Source organism: Mastigoproctus giganteus, chromosome 9 (assembly GCF_048544385.1).
Source record: "Mastigoproctus giganteus isolate SK-2022 chromosome 9, ASM4854438v1, whole genome shotgun sequence".
Taxonomy (NCBI): domain Eukaryota; kingdom Metazoa; phylum Arthropoda; class Arachnida; order Uropygi; family Thelyphonidae; genus Mastigoproctus; species Mastigoproctus giganteus.
This window is the reverse complement of record NC_143583.1, coordinates 202,446,542-202,471,846: the sequence shown is the minus strand read 5'-3', so window position 1 is coordinate 202,471,846 and position 25,305 is coordinate 202,446,542. Positions and strand designations below refer to the sequence as shown.

General features: G+C 37.4%; 1 protein-coding gene across 2 annotated transcripts in view; it reads right to left on the bottom strand.

Moving 5' to 3' along the window:
* Positions 1 to 525: 525 nt before the first annotated feature.
* The window catches only part of LOC150081035 (tyrosine-protein kinase Src42A-like), a 120,309-nt gene continuing 95,529 nt past the window's right edge, over positions 526 to 25,305 (bottom strand). For both annotated transcript variants that reach the window (XM_090381045.1, XM_090381044.1), the window contains exons 6-8: positions 24,067 to 24,245; positions 14,198 to 14,354; positions 526 to 737 (exon numbers count right to left, since the gene is read on the bottom strand). In XM_090381045.1, coding sequence (XP_090237171.1) covers positions 526 to 737; positions 14,198 to 14,354; positions 24,067 to 24,245 — 548 coding nt within the window. The remainder of the gene's footprint in view (positions 738 to 14,197; positions 14,355 to 24,066; positions 24,246 to 25,305) is intronic.

Sequence of the window (25,305 nt, the reverse complement as noted above, 5' to 3'; positions counted from 1 at the left end):
CAAATTTATACATTTGGAATTACGTACATAAACATCTATCAGAATTTGAAGGGCTCATAAAAAATAGTTACCTAAAAATATTGTGCACTATTATATACAAAACAAGTAACTATAAAGAAGTAAACAAATTATATTATCTTAATTTTCTAGAATTACCACCATTTAAAATAACAGTACATTTTGAAATTGTTATTTTTTGTACTATCATTTATAATGTTATCAGTGTAACAGTACATTTTCCTGATATACCTTTCTTAGATAGTTTTAAACATCAAGCATGAAAATATTTAAAAATTTCAAAAATCAATAAATTAATCCAAAATCTTTAACAGCATCAACAATAACAGAACACTTATTCCTTCTAGTTAATTCTATTGCAGCACTGCAAACAGAAAAGTATCAGTTTTCTGGGAACTTTTATAAATAACATTACTGTACACTCATCTCTTATCTTACAAATATTTACTTTAACATCTTAAACTCCTTAACGAAACCTGAAACTTCTTGCAAAATAAATTATCATAGTCAATAAGCAATTGATGCTTCCTTATACTCTGAGCCTTCTAATGTAAAGAAATCTTCCAGTTTCCACTGAAGTGTTTCAAATGTTGGTCTCTTCATTGGATCCTTGTGCCAACATTCAAGCATAATCTCATACAGGGCTGGTGGACATCCAGGAGGACATGGCATGCGATATCCATGTTCTACTTGGTGAAGCACTTCAGCATTTGTCATCCCTAAGGGCAGGAGGGAGGGAAAAAATGCAATCAGCCTATTTATAAATATAAGAACACATTAAGCACTTACACACACCTAGGTGAAAAGTGTCCTCAGCAGCTTAGGGTAGAAATGTGGCTTGTTTGGGAGAATTATGGCAGTTAGCATTATTTAATCTGTATATATACCAAAGTAAGTCTCAAGCTAAATTCAATCATAATAACTGCAAAGACTTCTCTTTGCTTATTAAGACAAGGTTTGAAAGGCATTGTTATGCAGGGTAATGACAACTAATGCTCTTCTTTGCATACATTTGCATTTATACCCCCTACCCCCCTTCATCTTGTTTTTAATATCATCCTTGCCTACCACCCAGGATAGGGGGATGGAAGAAATTCTCCAGATAGCAGAGAAACATACTTAACAATTGAACATTGTTAACCTTCTTCCCTTGACTCAGAAACTGGAGATAGCATATATCAAGTAATTTGCCATGTAGCAAAATCTATTGGATGATCCCACCAATATTTTGAGGTGTTTACAAGAATACCATAGTAACACAAAAACATGGCATTTTAACTAAATGTTATAGCTTTCCACTCTACAGCAGAAAAGTTAAAGCATGATATATACATATTATATATGCATCTAACACCGGCCACAAGCATGGTGTTCAACCGGTTCGGTCGAACAGGGTCCCACACCCAAAGAGAGAGTCTAAATAATAACATCATACACATCTTTTTCACATTTCTATCAACAAGCTAACTGCCATCTTAATGTCTAGTTACCCACATTATCATTACTCCAAGAGTGCTTGCACGAGTTGACTTGAAAATTGCTAGAAGTAGAGCATATACTTTAACCCTGTATAAGTTTTGCACAGGACCCATGGCCTGCAAGTAATTCTTGAACAGGGCCCACAAAATTTGGGGTCAGCCCTGTATGTGTCTGTACTATATGTAGTTTTTGGAATCAAATATCCGATATGTTGAGCTAAAGACATTATTTTATTTTATTTATTTTTTTTTTATGTGAACCTCAAACACGAGAGGTATTAGAACCTATAGTACTTAGTAACGTGCTTGGGTTTGAGGTTAAGAAGACGAAAGAAGATATTTGTTGACATTGGACTTGAACTTCTGTAGATTGTAATTTTCAGGAAATACGTATGAAGGAAGGTTGTTCCAGAAAAACGGCAGTTGAATGAATAAGTGAGGAAGATGAAAAGTTGATTCTGTGGGTTTGAAGTTGGACAGTAAATGGATGTTGGCTGGTGGCGGCACGTGTTCGGACTGTTTTGAAAGAGAGAGAGAGCAGGAATTATAGAAGCCAATTCAGAAAAACAGTGCCCATGGAAGTATCTGTAGAAGAAGCATGCAGCAGAAACAGTATGTCTATGAGAAAGCGAGTGGAGAGACTCTGTTAGAGATGAATCATTAATTAACCTAACTGCCCTCTTCTGAATGGAATCAAGAAGCCTGAGAGAGGTTTTGGGGGCACCACCCCAGATGTGGGAACAATATTCCATGGCAGGGCGAATTTGTGATTTATACAGAGTGAGCAGCTGTTTGGAAGAAAAGTAACGCCGAGAACGAAAGAGAAAACCAAGTTTTTTAGATGCAGAGGAAGCAATATTTGTAATGTGCTTGTGCCAAGAGAGATTAGAAGTCAGGGTAATCCCCAAAAGAGATATATCATTTTGCCTAGAAATCGGAGTGTCACTAAAGATAAGCATAGGAGTAGAAGAATCCTTTTTGCGAGATATAAGACAAGACAGTTTTAGAAGGGTTGAAATCAACTAAGTTGTCTTTGCCCCACTGGAGAATTACCTGAAGATCGGCATTTAAGGAATTGGTAGCAGATTTTCGAGAAGTTGAAGCTGATTGAGCAGGACAAGGTTTCTTAAAATGGAAAGTTGAATGCAATGCGCTATCATCGGCAAAACTATGGATAGGATTTCCAGTCAATGGAAGAAGGTCATTGATATACAAGAGGAAAAGAGTGGGGGAAAGAACTGAACCTTGGGGGACACCAGCATTAGTGGAGAAGTTAGAAGACAGAGAGCCATCTACCATCACCCTCAGTGAGCAATCAGAGAGAAAACTGGATAACCAATTACTAAAAACAGTTGGCAAACTATAAGATGGAAGCTTGTTTAGAAGACCTTTATGCCAAACACGATCAAAAGCCTTTGAGATGTCAAGAGCAACTACTTGTGTTTCACCGCACCTTTCCATTGAATTAGTCCATAAATGGGTAACACAAGCCAGAATATCTCCAGTGGATCGACACTGACGGAATCCATACTGGTGATCGTTGATCAGACAGAAGGTTTCTAGGTAGTTTAAGAGTTGGCGGTTAATTGATTTCTCCATTACTTGAGAAAGAGTAGAAGTAATTGCAATGGGATGAGAGGGATTTGTCACCCTTTTTAGGAACTGGCTGGATATGAGCCAGTTCCTAAAAAGGGTGACAGTATATTATGTATCAAGCTATGTTGTATTCCTGTTTCAACTGCTAGTGCTGAATGTTTCATTGTGCTTTCAGCAGCACAATGAATTGATTGATGACAAAATTAAGTAACCGAATGTGACAGGAAACACTGCAAGACTGCATAAAATAAGAGTAGAAGGCCAAAACGAGTTATCAGAAAAATTAATAAAGGAAGTGATTGATATACATGCAAAGAAAAAGCAAAGACGAATAAGATTATTATAATACTTGAATGTTTGATTATAATTTGTATGATTTTTTGCAAATTTTAACGTGCGATTTTCATATTATTGAACTGATTATTGTCACTGATGTGGGTTTTGTGACTATTGGTATTTAGATGTTAAATAATATATTCCTATTTGTTTTCTCATATTCTTGTATTATAACATCCATAAATATACAGATTTGTTTATAACATATTCATATGTTGTAAATATTAAATAATAATAAAAAAATATACACACATACAATGACACATTTCGAAAAGCAGCGCACCCGGCATACATAAGTGAAGAAAATTAAAATTAAGGTTAGGTCCATTCCACAAACTAAACAACCAGTGCACAGTTATCGAAGGTTGATTGATTGATTTTTATGGTGCATGATCAACTAAGGCCATGAGGCAGCAACGTCGGTTATTGAAGGAAAGGAAAAAAGTAATTCACAACAGTCCCCAGGTTAGGGTAACCTCTAGTCATTTGCAAATTAGTTGGAAGAAGGGGAGGAATGGGGAAACATTCATCCACCTTATGTAGCACTACAGATTCAAAGTTGGGATGTATATAATCATTTCTGATCAAAGTGTGTCTAGTACTGCATATGTGGGCGGATTCCAACCAGCGATCTTGAAATGTCATGCTATCACTAATTTGAACTTCCTTTGGCTGGAGGTCATACCCCTCCTGATAATAGTGCATGGTTATTGATGATTGGCTAAAATTAGCATCCTCAATGGAAGAAACTTGGTCTTTCAAGTGGTTCTCCAGATGACTCCACCGATATAGCTTACATTACAGTTTCTACATACTATAAACTCCTCCTCTCCTCTGAGTAACTGGTATAGGAGTTTTTAAAGGGAGTTTGTAGCACAGTTTGTAGTTTCTTACCAGGAAACCGCGAAGCATTGATATTGTAACTGAACAAAACCCTAGCAATATCCTGAGATGCCCCTGGGTAGAAAGAAACGAGCGCCATACTGGAAGCACAGAGTTCAACATGGCAGTGTGTGATGGGAAAAATCAACATTCACGTGTTTCTGGGTAAAAATCAACTCCCAGTCAGTTGCTGTAGGATGCATCAGCAACTAAGGTCATATTGTGTTTTTAGGTCATAATATGTCTGTAAATTAGATATTCTGTGATTGATTTGCTGTATGCTGGATGAAAAACCCTCACCCCCAGATTGGCTAACTCAGCCACGTGAAAAAGACCCATAAAAATTTATCATGTCATTGATGGGATTTAAACTCAGATCTTAACCACCCAGTGTAGGGAGGACGAGTGAATATAACAAATGTGTTAGCTATGAGGGTGCAACTCCAGTAGCTTAACTTTTTTTTCAGGAAAGCCACATCTGGAGGGCCATTCTGGTTCTTTATTTCTTCATGTTTTTCTGTTTCTGATTGATAATATGACTATCTCTGTCCCTAAGTGTGCACATAACACTGTTGTGGCATAACATCACTTGGTATTAGTATACTGGCCTGCCCATTCTCAGTCTCTACTGTAAATTTTAGAAAACAGAAACACCAATTGAGATAGGCTAGAAATGCTGCTTTTAATCTGTATATTTTTAATAACAAATATATTCTGAAATCTGGTTAGAGCAGTCAAGAATTATTTGCATATTTAGTTCCCAACTTCTGAAGGTTTCATATACACTAAGATCATAATGGAACCTGTAGTATAAAATGTTATAGTATATGTATTAGTAGTGAAGAGAGAATATCTGAGAAGCATACCTAAGTTATATCAATGGAGTACACAATGGAAAATATTGATAGAGATCGTTACAATATATACAAGATAATATACAAAATGCCTAATATTGCATACCTATAATTTGGCATTTTCAGGGGTTAACCACCCAGATTGAAAGATAAGGAGTTCCTATTTCTGTGATAATCAATATGCAATATGGCAATACCAAAAATGAATTAAATCAGGTCTAAAGGTTAAGTATAATTTAATATTTTAACTTTATAAACTGTATGCATAAAAATCTTTTTTTTAACCAATTTTTATGTGTAGATTTCTAAAATCTATCATGATAGTTTCACATCACAGTTATTAAATAAGAGGGAGTTACGTTTTACCCAAATATGTCAATTTTGCATATTGTAGCCAGTAATGTATGACATACTGATTTATTTTAACAAAACTAAACTAATTCTCTTAATCAATTCTGGCCCCTGTTTTCTTGTGATGAACATCTATCTACCTATGGTTCTTGGGCATCAAATTCTGATGCAACAATTTACAATTTGAAGCTTAGCATTTTTGGTGAGGATTTTTGTAGGCAGTGCCAAGGATTTCCAAGTATCAAGTGATTGTGACATGTTCTCAGGGTAGTAAATCTACCCTCAAAACATAAACAGCCCCTTGAGAGTAACTTTAATTATATGTATATATCCCTTTATTTTAACATTAAACATGTGCATCTTTTGATGTAGACGTGATTTTTAAGGGGCTTTTCGGAATCAGCACATTTATTTCATCCAGAGATACGACAAAAATATTTTTTGTTGGCTAATGTTAAAAGCCACTTGTAGACCGATGCCACTAAATGAATTGAGAAAGTGGACATTCCATCCCTTTCCTTGTCAAATCTTTCCCTTCCCCAGATATTGCTTACACATAATATAAGCAATATCTGGGGAAGGGAAAGATTTGGCAAGTAGCAACTCTTGTATTGAAAATAACAAAATGTGTAATACTGTGCATGAATATAGCTCAATGCATGATATATTAAGTTCAGGCATAATAAAACTCAGTGATAGTGTAGTGGTGAAAATAGCTGATGGAGCAGGAAAGAAAGAACCTAAATCCATGTAAAAGCAAAGCGATAGTTGTATATTTAGAAACAGTTTCTCCACCATCCTTGATAAATTAATAATTTCAGAGAACTAAAAACAAAGGTACAGTGTAGTTAAAAGCCAGAGCCACGATTTTGTATTTCTTTTTCATCCTTCTAGCACTGGCATGTTCGAGTATGCAGGGTGTTCTCCTTAGCAGTTAGTACAATTTGGCTTAGAAGCTAAAAATTCCTTGCTGTTGTGGTCACTGGGGCCATCCCAGTGACCACATAATAAACAGAGGCGCCATGACAGGCTGTTTGTGAGTGGCTGTACTTTTGACATTTAAAACACCTCAGTGGGTTTGGCACATAAATCCTCACCGGGCAGCTTAAGTAGCCTGCCTTGCCTTGACGGAACTTGGAGACCATGGAGTGTTGAATGTAAGGATGAGAATTTGAGTAGGGATGAGATTCTTATTCTTTCACATAGATATTTGACAGCTGTCACACCTTGATCTTTAACTCACAGCAGAGCTCTTCTTCAGAGACAGGAAGATCCCACCACTCTGATATAACACCACATGAACAGTTCAGAGTTTTATAAGGGATTACGATAATAGGTATTCCCCCTATCAATATGGCCTTTAGAAGTTGCTGTGCATGTTTTGGACCTTGCAGTTTCAAATAAAATGTCTCCAGAGCATAGCATTTTGACAGGATTTGGAGATTTTGCAAGCCCTTCTAATCCTTTCTGGATGAAGAAGGGTGACATTCTCCCAATTTCCTGCTCTCTGGTGGTCTATCCTCAGTTCCGAGTCTTTTTGTACTTGTATTACTGGAGTTATCCGATTGATTAGGTAGGGCCCTGTGGGGGTCCCCAAAAAAAGGATTTAGACTACTAATAGGAGTAAAATAATTTCTGATGCTCTAAGTACCTCACTCGCCATGGAGCCCTATGTGTGGTCACCATCTCATGAACTAGCAGGTACTGCGTACATGAATGGGATGCTAAGTTTGCTTAGGAGCATCATACTCACATTTCCAATGCACTTGACCATAGCAGTAAGAACCACACTTGCTAATTGATCCCAGTCAGGCCAGTCCATGACCTCCTGTCTTGTCAAAACAAGGGCCAAAATAGTGTATTAGGGTTGGGGCCTCTCACCTACCAGGATCCTCCTTTCAGTTTCCATGGGTTGCAGTGCCTTGGCTGCACATACTGGATTCCAGTGATGCTAATCTGGACATCCAACAGCATCACTGGGAGAACACCTCACCACATAGAGATGCCCATAAAAAGAAAAAAAAAGAGTGTAAAATCCTTTACAAAAAATAAACATTACATAAATAAATATTACAGTAAACTCTTGTTACAACACTTTTAGTACTGGTTTTTATTTTGCTGATCTCAAAATCAATCCTGTGAAGTGTGGGTTGTCCTCCTGCTTATAGTGCTCTTTAGGGTTGGTGCCTTCGAAGTGCTATAACAAGAGTTTACTGTGTGTGCATGCGTGCGTGTGCACTTTATTTATACATATTACAAGAGCAAAAATGGACGTGACTAAGAATATCTAATATAATAATGACAATGTACAAAAAAGTCCCCTGTGGTACTTAATGCATATAACAGATTGATCAAGCATATCTTCTATGCATGTTTGCTTACAGCACTGAAATTAGAGTACGAAGTTCACCTGTTTCCTCTATTTACAGGCATACCAGATGTAACTGAAGAAGTAAGTTAAGGTTTCCACCACAAATGATAGGATGCAGAAAAGACTTTAGTGAGCGGGCAAAAGCATTTCACAAATCTAAAGGACATCCTATTAAAAAAGGATCTGTATTTATCGGTGTTTCAGAAAAATAACAGTAATAAGAGTTTTTAAGGAATGGTGCAAGTGAAAATAAACTAAAAAAAGAGCTGCTGCAAACAGTTAACCAGCAACCTCAGATGACTTCTCAGATAACACTGAAGAGAGCTATGCAAGATATCCAGAGCAGAATCCCCTAAAAAGACCAATGTTAACAACTACGCATAACACGGGCTAAAAGGCATCAAAACTGGACTGTTGGTAACTGGAAAGCTGCAATGTAGTCAGACAAACCCAAATTTCACATATACTCTAATGCCACAAAGTTCACAAAAAAAGCAATGATGTATTTCATGCAGAATGTGTGAAATTTGTCATACAAAGTCAGTGATGTACTTTGGGGATAGTCTGAGAAATAATGCTCACACTGTGTTTTGTTTTTTCTGTCTATACTGCTGGAGGACCATGTTGCCCCTCCTGTGACAGAGCTTGGGCTTAGGCTCTTTAGAAAAGACTTATCCACGAGAACCTAAAGTAACAACTATCATTTTTAATTGAATAACATCAACCCAGTAGGTGATTGGTTTTGGAACTATCTGGTTCCATCATCATACAACACGTAGACTCAATTAGTGACCTGGTGCACAGTGTTGAATAAATGTATTGAATCTAAATGAGCAACATAATGGACATTGTGTATCTATCAGCGGTGCCAGTGGTCCCCCACGAAACCACCAAATGAGCAGCCATGGTGTTCAGAAGTAAAAGCTTCCAACTGAAAATTTAACTTTCATTACATGATAATGAAACCCCTATTGGTAGGCAACTTAGGTGCCATGTAATAATCAAGTAAAGAAGTGGTGTACCATTTCATCTGCGCTAAAATTTTCTGTCTATACTGCCAGGGGACCATGTTTCTCTGCTTCATCATATAACAACAATAGAGCTTGACCTTAGACTATTTTGTAATGATTTATGTTATCCATGAATTTGCCTAAAGTAACTACTGCAATATTGTTTTTAATCATATATCTTCAACCAGTAAGTGACATTGTGTTGAAATAGTACTTCTTTACATGATTAATGCCTTGGGCTCACATTGCCTGTTAATAAGGTTTTATTATCACAGAATGAGTTGTTTTCTATCAGAAGTTTTTCTTCTTCTGAGTACTGCTTGGCTGTTCATTTATATTCAATACATTCATTCACCACAAAGTCACTTTAAGGCTACCTGTTTCCTGAAAACGGAATCAAATAGTTCCAAAACTGGTCACAATAGTATTGCTTGAGTTTTTAATGAATAATAGGTTCACCTACTGTTTGTTGTTTGGTTTTTAGGAGCATTAGCAACTAAGGCCATATTGCTCCGGAGATATGCGGTGGTTATTCCCTGATCTTTCCGCATCCTCCGTATTTGGTGGTCATGGGTTCAAGCATGTGCTTTGCACTGCTGCTCCTGCCCACCTGGCTACGGAGGCGCCTGGTTCACCTACTGGGTGACGTTATTTGAATAAAAGCAATATTAGTTACTTTAGGTTGACTTGTGGACGACAGTTGTTTTCATAGAAGCTAAGTTCAAGCTCCTTCACTGTCACACGAGGGTCAACATGGTCCCCTATCAGTATAGAAGAAAAATAGAACAGGGTATGTGCTATTTCACAACCTATTTTAATACCCGATTTGGATTGGTGTCCCTTTTTGATTGATTACTTGATTAACTCTTTGAAAATGTTTTAACTATTATGATGAAGTGGGCACCCCTACCAAGGATGAATCAGGCTAGCTATATAAATATTCTAGATATGCATGATGTCAATACTCTTCGATTCCAGGATAGCTGTTCCAGTTCACAGAGAATAAGACATTTAAATTGACCAGCTAAGAGACAAGATTTAAATCCTACAGAGAACATACAGGATTAGCTTGAATGGAAAGTGAAAACAATAGTATCACGAAAACCGAATGAATTACAGGTACAACTGTTTTCAGAATGGACTAATATTGATAAACTATTTAAAGGGTCCAGTTGAATATCTACCAACAAGAATTAATGAAGTGATTCATACTAGAGGAGTTACACATTAATTGAAAAAATTATACAGGAGACTAATTTTTGTCTGGTGTCTGTATATAGGCATGCACTGCGTTGTGTGTTTATACACATACATAGTAAGTAAACTGAAATACGTGCATGTGTGCTTTAGAAATTTTGTGCCTTTACAGTTACATGAAAGTGACTAGTAAGTTCAACATACTATAAATTTCCATTTTCTCCTTCTAGCAGATTTAATAAAATTAAGTAAATAATGCATGAAAAACATGCATTTTTTCAATTTAAAATTTATTACAAGAATAAAAAATAATTAATATAATCCATTGCTAAAAGGTTACATACTAGCATACCCCTAAAAGAATAAATAAATAAATAAATAAAAAAGTTGAACACCTATTTTAAAAAAAAAATAGGGGTGTAACCACTGCTGAGTTAGTCAGCATTTCTGATCTTAACATCAACATGTAAGTTGTAAAATATGAGATGTAAGAGATTAAATCCAAAGACTGAAATCTAACACCATTTTGATTTTGCAGAGAATCTGCTTGGATTTACAGAATTGTAAAGTTTGTACTTTTGGATTCCCATCTACCATAGGCTCAAAAAGTTATACCGAAGTTACAACTAAAGCCATTTTAGTTATACCACTAAAATGGCTTTAAGAGTAACAGTAGTAGTTGCTGCTGCCATTATAAATAAATGGCAGCAGCATTCTTCGAAAGTGAAGTTATTGCACTGCCATTTGAAAGCTTAATACCAAGGAAGAACTCCTGTTCTTCTTTTCAGTGAACTGTTCAGTGGGCATCCTCAGTTAGGCAAAGAGAAGTTCTTCAATTATTATGAGGGACAATTGATATCTGGAACAAAGTTATTACAGCTATTTTTAAACAGATTTATTTAATCCTTATATTCAAATACTGTAATTATTATATTCTTAGGACATGATGCCCATGGACAAACAATTGGTAACCTACAAATAAGTTACCACATCAAATGCAAAAAACAAAAATTATAGTGTATAGGGTGAATCAAACGACTAGACCCATAAGGAAAATGACAGTATTCACTTATTATTCAAATTGATTACCATTACCATCTGTATAAAAACAAATTCTTGTATGAATGCTTTCTTCCAGTGGTACAGTGTTCCTTGGTCTATAAACCATGGACTTTCAGCTATCCCTATGGGATAAAATAAAAATACAAAAAGCATTCTATATAGGTCTTATACAGGGTGTCTCAAAAATACACGGCATAACTTCAGGAATGAGTTCATCATATGTAGATAATAAAAATATTTTATATCAACATAGTTCCGGAAATGCTTGGTTTCTGAATTTTTGATGGCGTACCTATGACACTTAACTGTTCATATCACCTTATAGTAATTGTTCAAAATGCCCACCTTCTGCCTGAATACAGGCCTCACATCGACATCTCATGGACTCGTGAAGACGATGCCAAATTCCTGGCATGTTTCGTATTGTCTCACAAACTGCCACAATTCGATTGCAGAGAGTTTCCACATCAGCTACCGGAGTCGAATACACCAATGACTTTAAATGGCCCCACAAGAAGAAATCTAGTGGGTTTAAATCATGTGAGCATGGAAGCCAGGTAGTTGGTTTACCTCTACCTATCCACTGACTAGGAAACCTTCGATTCAGGTAATTGTGGGCTAGGTGGCTGAAATGTGCATGGTGCATCAAGTGTGCTTGTTGACGAATGATAAGTGGCGTTTCGTTCAAGAAATCAGGCATGTTGTTTTCCAGAAAGTTTCTGTACACCTGCCCTGTGAGTTTGTTTGGAAGTACATGGGGCCCAAATAACTTATCACCAAAAACACCCACCCAGATGTTGAGGCTGAACCACTGTTGACGATGTGATGGAAGAATTGCATGCGAGTTTTTTTCAGCCCATACATGCTGATTGTGAAAGTTTTGGATTCCTTCTCGTGTGAACTGTGCTTCATCTGTGAATATCACTAAGGCAGGAAAGTGATGAGTTGTACCACACTGCTGCAAGAACCACTGGCAGAACATTACTCGTGCAGGATAATCTGCTGGTGACAAGGCCTATACCCATTATTGCTATTCTGCATGTGCTGATTCCAGGAGTGGCATGCAAAACATCCAAAATCTCCTCCTCTACTTCAGGAGTTGTAGATCTTGCTCATCCTCTGTCGGCAGCCTGAGGTGTAAAGGTCCCATGTTCACAAAGGCGACGATGGATACCTTCAAACGTTTTCCTGTCTGGACATCTTTGTTCTGGGAACCTTTCGTGGTACAAACAACGAGCCTCCAGAGTATTGCCATCCGCAAAACCGTACAACAAGTGCATATCCACTTGCTCCTGATTTGAGTACATGGTCGGAATGGAAAACCACCAGATTCTGTCAGTACCTTGCGATGAAGGAAATCGCCTGCGGGAGATAAGACATTCCGGTTAATAACTTGGGAACCAAGCATTTCTGGAACTACGTTGATATAAAATATTTTTATTGTCTACATATGAGGAACTCATTCCTGAAGTTATGCCGTGTATTTTTGAGACACCCTGAATATGTTATTTCAATTTCTGAAATAACCCAATACAGATATTAGAAGTGTTTCAACTTTAGGAAAATGCAATATCTGGAACCATCCAATCTATATTTGGAACTATTTGATCCTCTAAGTCCAGACTTCTGATACACCCTGCACATACTGAAAAACACTGGAAACTAGTTTATATATATATATACACTGATGAGCCAAAACATTATGACTAGAGAGTAGTTATGCAAATCTAAGTAACTGCAGGTGAACTACGGCGCATGCGCGGGTCGGGACATGGTATATAAAAAACCCCGATACTGAGTTCCATTAATCGGTGTTACTCTTGTTCTTCAGATGGTAAAGGCAGCAGACTTAAGCGAGTTTGACAAAGGTCAAACAACTGGATCAGAGCATATCAGAGCATAGCTCGTGGTCAGCCGTGGTTAGTACCTACTGAAAGTGGTCCGAGGAGGGGGAACCCACGAACCACTGGCGAGGTGTTGGACGACCATGGCTCTCTGATGCTCGAGGTGTGCAAAGGCTCTCCAAGATGGTACGTGGCAATAGAAGGGTGACTGTGGTGCAACTTGCTGGTAATTGGAATGCTGATGATGGGAGTAATGTGTCGCAACACACAGTACATTGAACCCTGCTGAAACTGGGTCTGCGTAGCCGCAGGTCGCTTTGAGCGTCCATGCTAATCACGGTTCACCGGTGACAGCACCCACAATGGGCACGCGAGCATCGAAACTGGACCTTGAGTGATTGGAAGAAGGTCGTCTGGTCCGACGAATCACGTTTCCTGTTGCACTATGTGGATGGCTGGGTACATGTGCATTGTTTACCTGGGGAAGTGATGGCGCATGGATGCACCGCGGGATGAAAACAAGCCAGTAGCGGTGGAGTCATGCTTTGGATACCCTGAGTCCAGTCATCCATGTGCCTGGCACTCTGACGTCTACCACCTATCCTAAACATCATTGCTGACCAGGTACACCCTTTCATGGCAATGGTTTTCCCCCTCTGGCAGTGCTGTCTTTCAGCAGGATAATGCACCATGCCACACCACCCGGATTGTTCGAGACTGGTTCACGGAACATGAGGAAGACTTTCAGGTATTGCCCTGGCTTCCAAATTCCCCAGACATCAATCCCATTGAGCATCTGTGGTTTGTGTTGGAATAGCAACTCCAATCTGCGACACCTCAACCACAGACCTTACAGGAGGCAAAGGATTTTCTGGTTATGTGTTGCCACATAACCAGATACCACAACACATTTATAAATCTTGTAGCATCCATGCCTTGCCGGGTACGAACTGTTTTGGCTGCATGTGAAGGACCATCATATTAAGTAGGTGGTTATAATGTTTTGGCTTATCGGTGTGTGTGTGTGTGTGTATAAACCTAAACCATACAATAACCATGGCCATGTGAATGAATGCAATTTTTCCTAATTTTATTCTTAATATCCCCCTTTCGACTGTGGAAAGTAATTAGTTGCCATGTAAATGAATCAATGAATATTACATTAAATAGCAAATGTTATGAAGTCATCTTCTGATACCTGGGTAAGGGATCCTTCCATAAGTCACTAACTCTGTGAGAAGAATGCCAAAAGACCAGACATCAGACTTAATGGAGAACTTGCTATAATTGGCTGCTTCAGGAGCTGTCCATTTGATAGGGAAACGAGCACCAACTCTAGCTTCATATTCATCCTCCTGAAATAAAACGGCTGTATACTGTATCTGTGAAATACTACAAATTAAATTTGTAAGAATAGAATGTTAAAGAGCATTTTTCACTCTGTTAATATTGCAATCAACAAATAAAATCGGATACCATAAATGAAGTGTAATGAACTCTGAGAAGGTTGCAGCCAAATTTAATTACTATTGTTGGAATTTAGCATCTGCAACTAAGATGATATTATGCCACTGTATGTCTGTACAAGGGTGTTTACAGGCTGGAAACCCCAACCCCTCCCACATGAGATCGGCTAACTACAGCCTCAACTGAAGAAACCTTTAGAAATCCTTCCAGTCTATGGGACTTAAATACCCCAATTGAGTGATATGTGATGAAACCACTATACCATAAAATGATGAGCCACTATTATAGCAATGGATTAGGATTGTATACACCTATGATAAAAACACCGTGGGGGAAGGCTTTAGATTTTTATAAATCTACTGTGGGTAGGAATCTAATTTAATTTTTTCAATATTCAATAATTCCCATTCTTGTAATTTTTTAAACATTCCTGGAGCCTTACCAAAGGGCATGTGACTAATTTAACTTTTTAAGTGCCTATCTACACAGATTAATATGATATAAAAATAAGACTGTTTTATCAGGTCTGATCATACAGTCTGACAAGTAATCAAAGCTTTCTTAAGAAAAGCTGCTGCAACTAGGCACAGTTAAAGCACACTAACTATTAGTTAGTGACTCAAACTAGATTTTATAAATTTAACAGAAATTTATTATTCAGACCCCCAATAGAAGGATGCAGTGACAGCAATTGATCTGGAAGTTAGTAGTAGTTAGTATCTTGTGTGAACCCGATTAGTTTCTGGCCAGTTTTTAGGTACTCCATGTTAGTAGCCAATCTTCCATCACGAGGAGACTCTTAATATGGGAGGGTGGAGCAGCTGACCAGATTTCAGCAGCATATAAGATAGCAGAAAGAGGTTTTTATATAGAAGAATGGTAACTGGATTGGAGACATGAAGGTGCCACATCTTATAGAAAGACAGAACTTTAAGAAAGTTAATGTGAAAATGAAAAATAAGTTTGGTATCAAAGAGCACCGAAAATTTTTATAACAGAGAACTAATAATGGTAAGATTAAATGGAGGGGTTTTCTTGGAGAAAAATGCAGGCATAGGATTAATATTAAGGCCAAAAAGGTTAAACAATAACCACAGCAATAACACTACAAATAAGCAAATTGTTTTGCTGTGCCTCCTGAAGTGAGGTGTAGATAACCAACTTTTTGGTACATCATCATAAGCACTGAGAAGCACTTGCACCAGAAGTGAGAAGGGCTCAAAGTGTACCACCTTGTGGAATTTCATCAGATACTTCTTTAATTAAAAAGGAATCATTAAACTGTAATAGAATGGTTCTATAGAACAGCAATTCCTGTTTGAAAAAGAGCAAGTTACCTTATACAACAAAAAATTTCTCCAATAGGTACAGAAACACTGATGGGCAAATAGCATCAAATGCAGCAGATAAATCAAGGCAAACTAGGTAGTCAAAGCAAGAAAAGTGATTCTGGAAGATCAGTGATGGTGGAAACACCCCTTTTTTCCATATAGTGAATGTGGGATAAAGGAGATAGAAATGTGAAGTTAGAAGAGGTAGAATGGATCTTTGAAATAATTTAAGTAATGAAGAGGATATAGTAATTAGCTGCTATTCAGGATTATGGACATCAGGAGTGGAAAAGATAGAGTACTCCCATCAGGATGGAGGGAAAAAATTTTCAGTAAGACAACTGTTAAATACAGACTAATAATTCTAAAAATGCAAGCCAGCAAGCATAATAAAGTTAGGGATATCATCAGGCCCAATGAAATTAGAGAGGGAGCAGGTTAGTAATGGTTGTTTTCAGGTCCAAAGCAGTAAAGGAAAATTCAGATAAAAAATCCCTCACAGAAAGAGGTGGGGGGAAACTGATAGATTAGGAAGGGAGTAAGGGTTAGAGGGGAAAACTGAGAGATTAGGAAGAGGGTCATGAAACCTACCTACATGTTCAAGTCATGCAAAGGGGCTGGAGGTAGAAGGGTAATCAGTCTAAGAGGAAAAAATAGTTTTACAGGAGGGAGGTGGGATTCCAAGAATTTGGAATTTTTTTTTGAGAGAGAGAGAAATAATAATAATAACAAAAAAAGGACTTTTTTTTTGCTCAAAACACTTCTGCTTAAAATAAAAGTTAGCAGCTAGTTCCCTATTCCACCAGCATTTGAAAACTGATGTGATGTGGGTTACCTTGGAGGCAGCACATGTAGCAATGCAAGCGGACCATTTTGCAAGCAGCACAAGAGCTAGTGGGTCAAGAGGAAAAGATGCTGGAATAATGAAGAATTTAGGAAAAGAAGTTTTGTATAAATAATGGTAAGGACAAAGCGAATGAAAGGTGATAGGACAGAAAAGGATTGAAGGAGAAGTTGGTAATATTTGTGAATAAAAGATCAAGGGCCTGTCAAGTCTGGTAAGCGAGTTCACAACTTGGAATAAATTAAGAACCTTAAAATATCGAAGCATTTGTGAATGCAATTCATCATAGAAAGGCAAAGGGAAATTAAAGTCATCAAAAACATTGCTAATTTTCAAATTGAGATGTTAAAAGCCAGGCAATCAAATATATAAAGACCTGTTCTTCTGAGCTAGTGGGGAACAAACATTCACAATGTTTAGGCCTAAAACTATCGGACTGCCAATAAACGACACAATGGGTCTGAGAGGTACTCCAGCCTTGTTCACTTTAGGCAGACCATAAAATCTGGGTAAGTGACAGCCCGATGCATGCAACCTCCAGGAAACCTCAGATATTTTTTCTGCCTTAAGCCAACTCTGGACCAACTTATTAACTTGTTGTTCTAGTCCACTCAGGGGATTCCTACGAATGATCTTATACATAGACCTATCATTCAGTAAACGAAGGGCCTTTTCCTGATAGTTGCCTTTGTTCAGCACTACCATAGATCTACCCTTGTCTGCACGTAGTATTACAATATTATCATCTTGTTTTAATTCTCTTAATGCTTTTCTTTGTGCAACTGTTAAATTGGAAGAGGCTTTGCGTGCTGAACCTAACGCACACAATGTGTGCATTAGGTTCTCACTAACCTCACTAGACCTCAGGCAAATTGGCCACAGCTCTCTCTCTCTATACCCATGGCAATATCTGCTATGGGAAGCCTACGAGGGATTAAACTGAAATTGGGGCCCAGATTTAATAATTCTATCTGTTCACTCAGGTTATGAATGAACTCTCCTCCGGTGATTACATTACTTTCCCCACTGGCTTCTTCTCTTAATCTATTATATTTGTTCATTTGCCTTTGTCTATATTCACCCAAGATCCTAGTAGCTTTGGCCATCACTGTTCTGGATACCCATGTCCAATGTACTAATTCCAAACATTCACTTAAATGCCTGGAATTCGTTTCTTTACACCTCCTGGTATACATCAAATCTTTATGTAACTTACCGATCCATATACCCACCACTTTTTTCTGGTATATCATAGTAGCTAGCTTTAGCCAACTGTCTTGAAATGGCAAATTCACTCTAAAGCAGGCCTGGGCAAACTTTTCGGCTGAAGAGCCACATTAGGAATTCAAAAAGAAGGCGGGCCGCACGTAAAATACTATTTTTAGATATATATTATTTGTTATCATGAAGAAGAAATATAACATAAAAAAAAATTATTCTCTAACAACCAAGAATTTAATGAGATGAATGGAACTGTTTTACATCTTTTAACATTTTTTTTAAATTTTAGGTGTTAATTTTGTAGTTGAGATTCTTAAAACTGCTTGTAAATGTTCATCGGTGATGCTTGATCGTAAAGAATTTTTATTTATATTCACGATGGAAAATGTTTGTTCGCATATGTAGGTTGATCCAAAATTGACCAACATTTTTCGGGCAAAATATTTTTAAGTTTGTCGAATTTGTCCGAATTAAGAGTATTGTAAAATTTACAGATTTCCTCACGATGGTGCTATTCTTTTAAATCGGTATCACACTGCAGATCTATAATCTGAAGTTGTAGTTCACTTGGTGCAATATCAATTCCTATTGAAAATGGGTTGCGCACTATTGCCAAACTTGTCTCAATTTTTCGCCGAATCTTCGTGAAAAGCCATCATTCAAAGCGTTGATAATTTCACAATATTTTTCAAATTTATTTTCTGGAATCTTCAGCAACTTCAAGTTTTAATTGAAATCCATTCAAACTTTTTATCATATCATGGAAGTATAAATTTTTCCCTTGTAACACGGTGTTGAAAGTATTAAGTGTGTTACTATGTCCAGGGTAAACGCAAAATCACAAATCCAGTTATTATCAGTTAATTTGGGAAAGTCCATAATATTTTTCAGTTTTAAAAATAGAATGATATCATCTTTAAGATCCCATACTCGCCGAAGAACTTTTCCTAAGCTAAGCTATCGAATTTGGCTATGATAAGGAATATCTGTGTATTCAGATTCAATATCTTGAAGAAAATTAACAAATTGTCTGTTTCAGGTCCCTCGATCGTATTAATTTACTAGTCAAATAATACAAGATGTGACATGTTCAACTTTTAACACATTTTTACATAATACTTGTTGATATATAATACAATGAATTGTAATTAAATTATAATCAGGATAATTTTCACATTTTTTATCCTGAATTTTCTTTAATGCTCGAACATTTTTACCTGTCAAACTTGGTGCTTCATCAGTTGTTACGCTTACCATTTTGTTCCATTGTAAATTATATCTTGTTAAGCATTTTTCAACTTTTTTCAAATATATCAGCTCCCGTTGTTTGGTCTTTAAGAGGTTCCATTCAATAATTTCAAAATTAGAGGTACATCCACGTATGAAAATTAATAACTGTGCAGTATTCTTTTGGTCGTTACTTTTGTCGAGAGCTATCGAGTACCACGTTATGGATTCTAATATTGATAATAATTGCTCATTCAAATTTGTATCGATACATTCAATTCTTCTTACTACGGTTCACCGAGATAAACTTATATTCTCAAATTTGTGTTTAATGTCAGGACATATAATTCATTCTTTAATATAGTATCTTTAATATAGTCATACATTCTTTAATATAGTCTCCATCAGAAAAAGGCTTGTTGCTTTTGCAATTATATGAAAAATAACAAAACTTGACTCTACAGTAGTTTCTTGTTCCTTAGTTACCGTGTAAACACATTTTTTGTCTAGATAAATTTTGAATCAATCTATCAGCAGTTTTTGTTCTCACTTCCAGAGTTAAATTGGCACCATATTCAGAATGTTTAGTAGTGAAATGTCTTTTAATATTGTACTCTTTCAACACTGAAACACTCTCCAGACAGATGAGACAAATAGTCTTATTTATATGTTAGCAAAAAAATATTTTGTGTTCCACTCATCATTGAAGACACGATGCTCTTATTGAATTTTTCATTTTTTATTCATTTTTAAAAGGGCGTAAATATTATTTTTATCGCTACTGGCACCAAGATGATAGCGCAAAAACAATAACTGCAGGATAACCGTCAGAGAAAACAGATTGGAACTGCGGCCGGTCAGCAGTCCTACCCTATTACTCTGCCACCGCAGTAAAGCCATTGTTGTCATCACTGGTTGTCTGTTACCGTAGTTTCGCGCGGTTAGTTTACAATCACAAATTATACCGTTATAAAATTGCCCGTTGGCTCGCTCTGGTTCATGCACAATTTCAAATTCTATCTCAATTTGAACAATACAGAGATGATAAAACAATTTACAAGTCAACAAATTCTATAATGTATTACATATACAGATTTATTTTTCAAAAAGGTGCAAAATAAGTAAACTTTTTTCGAAAATACAATTAAAGCTCGCAGGCCGCACAAAAATTTGCGGCAGCCCACATGTGGGCCATAGTTTGCCCAGGCCTGCTCTAAAGCCATACAGAACTAAACCAGCAGTTTTGCACCGATGGGCAAACCTCAGGTGTTGCCTCTGCTTTGCTTCAGTAATAAATAACTTCTGAAATTGTTGGATCTCCTGCAATACAGGTTGATGACCATAAACCGAAAATAATTCATTGAAAAGGCCTCTGGAGTCAGGAACTCCAGAATTCATCTGTAATGCTACTAAATAACACTCACTTGAACATCTTTATTATGATAGATCCAGATTAGGACATTCGCATTAGATTCAGCATGCAAAGCCTCTTCCAATTTAACAGTTGCACAAAGAAAGCATTAAGAGAATTAAAACAAGATGATAATATTGTAATACTACGTGCGGACAAGGGTAGATCTACAGTAGTGCTGAACAAAGGCGATTATCAGGAAAAGGCCCTTCGTTTACTGAATGATAGGTCTACGCATAAGATCATTCACAGGAATCCCCTGAGTGGACTAGAATGAGTTAATAAGTTGGTTCAGAGTTGGCTTAAGGCAGGAAAAATATCTGAGGAGGTTTCCTGGAGGTTGCATACAGCAGGCTGTCACTTACATAGATTTTATGGTCTGCCTAAAGTGCACAAGGCTGGGGTACCTCTCAGACCCATCATGTTGTTTATTGGCAGTCCGACACATGCACTATCCAGATTTCTGGCTGAACTTTTATCCCCCGTAGTAGAACACTCAGATCATACTATTAAAAACAGCAGGGAATTTGTACAGTTTGTCCGTGCTCAAGAGGTAGAAGAGGGTGAGATTATGGCATCCTTTGTTCACATGTATACCTGTCGAACATGGCATGGATTGTGTGTGGAATGCTTTGAGTAGGGATGGTACTTTAAAAGATAGGACAGCCCTAAGTGGTGAAGATATTTTCGAAGGTGTTGGCTTATGTTTATCTAGTACCACTATGTTATTCCAAAAGGTTATGTACCAGCAGGTTTGCGGAGTGGCCATGGGTTCACCTATTAATGCAATTATAGCCAACTTAGGCATGGAAGAATTTGAAGATAGGACGTTGGGGAGCACTAGTTCTCCCCCATTACGTGCATGGAAGACATATGTTTATGACACGTTCACGGTGATACAAAGAGGACAGGAAATAGAAATACTTGATTGGTTGAATAGCAGTTCACCTTATATTCGGTTTACTTCGGAGGTTGAATGAGGGGGGCCCTTCCGTTCCTAGACGTGTGTGTGTGTATACAGAGAGGGCCGACACTTGAAAGCTAAGGTTTACAGAAAACCTATGTGTTGGGGCCAATACACAAATACACACACACTTCAAAACAGCTCAGGCCAGTTGCCACAAAAGTAGTGTGGCTAAGGCCTTAATGGAAAGGGTGGGGGGGGTCCCACTGCTCTTCATCTGAAGAGAGAGGCAACGAGATTAAACATGTTACAGCAGACCTAGTAACGTGCGGAACATGTTACAGCAGACCTAGTAAAGTAGACCCAGAGCACCATTGAGAGGTGTTTAAGAGGTATGAACAACAGTCGCAGGGATGCTTTTACACGTGTTTCCACTGCATACATCCCCTACTATCTGGGCATTTTGGAACCCATTTCTCGTATCTTACGTTCATGTAAGATACACTGTGTGCAGCTGCCAGGTTGGAGGCTGCATATAGTGTCCGCAACTAAAGATCCTATTGCGGGTAACAACACTAGTGGGGTCATACATGAAATCAAGTGTCCTAACTGTGGGGGAAACAAAACACAGACTGCAGGATCGCTTGGGGAAACACAGAGCCCTTAAGACTGCAAATTACAGAGGTTCAGCTGTAGCAGAATATGCCTGGAAAACCGGGGATGGCATTACTGCTAAAGAAGCTGTGATTGTAGATAAGGCACATGGCTTTTGGAACCGGAAATGGCTGGAGAGTTTAAGAATATGTTCATCCGAGCGCTACATTCTTAATAGGGATAAGGGCTGTCACATTCATCCATTCTTTGAAGCCCTTATCCTACAAAGAGACGAATGGTTTAGTGTGGCCCATCCACTTTCCGGTTCCAATGCACAAGAAGTGAACCGTGCACAGACAACATAGTTCATGTCGCAGACCTGCTGAGACGTATGTGGTACATATAGATTATCGGTCATCCTGCAACCACTATAGCCGATGAAGACAGCCGCTGCTGCCAAAAGCTCCTGTGTTAGTGGTTCTAGTGATTTTAACAACTTATCACTTTTAAATTTTATATATTTCATTCTATTTTATTCTTGTTATACAACATTTATTTTGTTTTGTTTGTTTCAATATTTTAATATACAGTTATACAATCAGTACACATGTATTGTACTTTATTTTATTTCATATTATCATAATAAAGACGTTTTACAGATTCAAGTCAGTGTTATTTAGTAGCATTAAAGATGAAATACCAAAGCTATTTACAGGGGTAATCGTGGGCATGTGTTGACTTTCAGCATTCTGTATAATTCAGATTGTAAAAAATACACATAAGAATGAAAATACAGTCAGTCCTCGTATAACAAGTGTTTACACTACACGAATTCGATCATACACGATTTATAAATAGGGGAACGATATCGTATATAACACAAACCGAATTCGCTCATGCATGATTCGCCTTTGTTTACAAGAAATGGCAGTCGAATGCGGAATCACCCCAACTGAACGCAACGTGATAGCAATGAAGGGAAGATTCTGAAAATGTATTTATGATTTTTATATCAGTGAAGGGGAAATGCTTTTCGCCATAATAACGTAAAAACCCACACAATTTCAGCTATCGGTATTATCGCAAATGCAATTAGATCGAGTTTACTACCAGTTTATAACAGATTCCACTAGCAGAAACGCAGATGGAAATAGTAGTTTATTGTTTTATGTTAGTAACCCCCAGAAATTTGCTTTAGTAAAATGTGAGCTAGTAAGGTGTCAGTGTGTCTCTGCCTTTACGGTGTTGTTTATTCAGTTGCTACACGCGCGCGCACAGCTTTGTTTATGTGTATCAAGCGTGCCTCCTCATTTTGTAGTTGTGCTTTATTCCCTAAAAATGAGTAAAATACTTAAAAGGTGTGAAAAGGAAGCATCCTGATGAACACTACAGATTCAGAGAGAAAAAGAAAAGCAATATGGTATCGATAAACAGAGGTGGACTTGGTCAAAAATTCTTACCTGGGAAAATTTGTAGAGGCCTTATACTAGCGTTTATGGCCAAAATCACACCGGCCCACCGGGGTTTCCCCGGTAAGGCTTATGGCCAGTCCGCCTCTGTCGATAGAGAAAAAATATGAAATTCTGAAACACTGAGCGAAATTAAGATCATGTGATAATTGAACGTGCTACTGGCCTAAATGAGGCAACGCCGAGAATTAGAAAGAATGCAGAGAAAATAAAAACTTTCATAGCAGGAAAAACTCAAAGTGTAATTAAAATCCATTAGATCAAGATACAAAGAAGTGGAAGAGATGGAACGGCTGTCATTTGTTTGGATAGAAAATCAAACAAAAAAACAAGTTTGCTTACGATACAAGCAAAAGCATTAGCAATATTTTATTATGTAATAGTCGTAATAAACCACGTATTTTATTACGATTATTTATTGTGTTTGGTAATGTTTTGGATAAAAATGTGTGTTCAATCTTGGGTGGTTGGCACCTAACCCTATTTTTTCCATAGAGCCCTTTATTTATATTGCACGAGGATTTCTAGGAACACAACTATCGTGCTATACGAGGACTGACTGTACCAATTTAAGCAAATTCTAAAATAGCAGACCTTACCTTGATTAAACGAGCCAATCCAAAATCAGCAATTTTAACGATGTTATTCTCTCCAACAAGGATGTTTCTAGCTGCTAAATCTCTGTGAATATAGTTCTGAGATTCCAAATATGCCATTCCTGCAGCAATCTGAGCAGCCATGTCAATTAATTGTGGAAGTTTTAGAGACCGTCCTTTTCCTATATGGCATTAGAAAAGTTGATAAATAGCAACCATTTTTTTTTAAAACTAATAATTATGAATAGCAAACTAAGAAATTTAAAAAATTAAGTAGTACCTGCTTGTTCATTCTAGCTCTAAGCGGAAAATATAACATTCATGTTAAATGGGTTTCACTTCTTGCTATTAAAGTAACTTTCTTGAGAATACATTGTTTACTCTTGTGAAATTCAGAGTGGTATCCTTACGTTTGTTATATGATGGCTCATTTAAAAAAAAAAAAAAAAAAAGGTAAAGGATATGTACTAGCTCCTGCAAACACTGGTTAATGTTACAGGAAATTTATTAATACAAAACAAGCAAGTTAAAATAAATAGTAACATATATACTAAAAGCTGTCACAGGACAAATTACATGTGTCATGAAAGGGGTGAGAAAGAAACAGATATACTCTTCCAAAAGTGTAGGTGGTAGATAGATGACTTTCATCAACCGGTGAAATACCACCACTTTGCTTATTGGAGGCTTGAAGTGGTGAAACCCATGTTTAGTCTCTAGAGCAAAGTTTCCGGCATTCCCCTCCCCCCATACTTCTCCTTCAACCCATGCACGGTACTAAGTACTACAGGTTTTGATACCTTTCGTGTTTGGGGTTTTCATTAAAAAAAAAAAAAAAAAAAGGCACAACCACACTAGTTAAGAAAACGGAGAGGGAGAGAAGAGATGGAAATCGTATCAGTTAAAGGGAAGGCATCTGTCCACTCTGCTCAGCACCCGTAGTTCAAAGACAGTGTATTCAAGTGTCACTGTCCCTATTAAGGAAGCAAACATGAGCAGATTCTAGAGAGCAGGAATTATAGAACCAATTCAGAAGAACAGTGTCCATAGAAATATCTATAGAAAAGGCATGCAGCAGAAACAGAATGTCTATGAGAGAGAGAGTGGAGAGACTGTTAGAGATGAGTCATTAATTAATCTAATTGTCATCTTTTAGATGGAATCTAGAAGCCTGAGAGAGGTTTTGGGGGGAACTGCCCCAGATGTGAGAGCAATATTCCATGGTAGGGCAGATTTGAGATT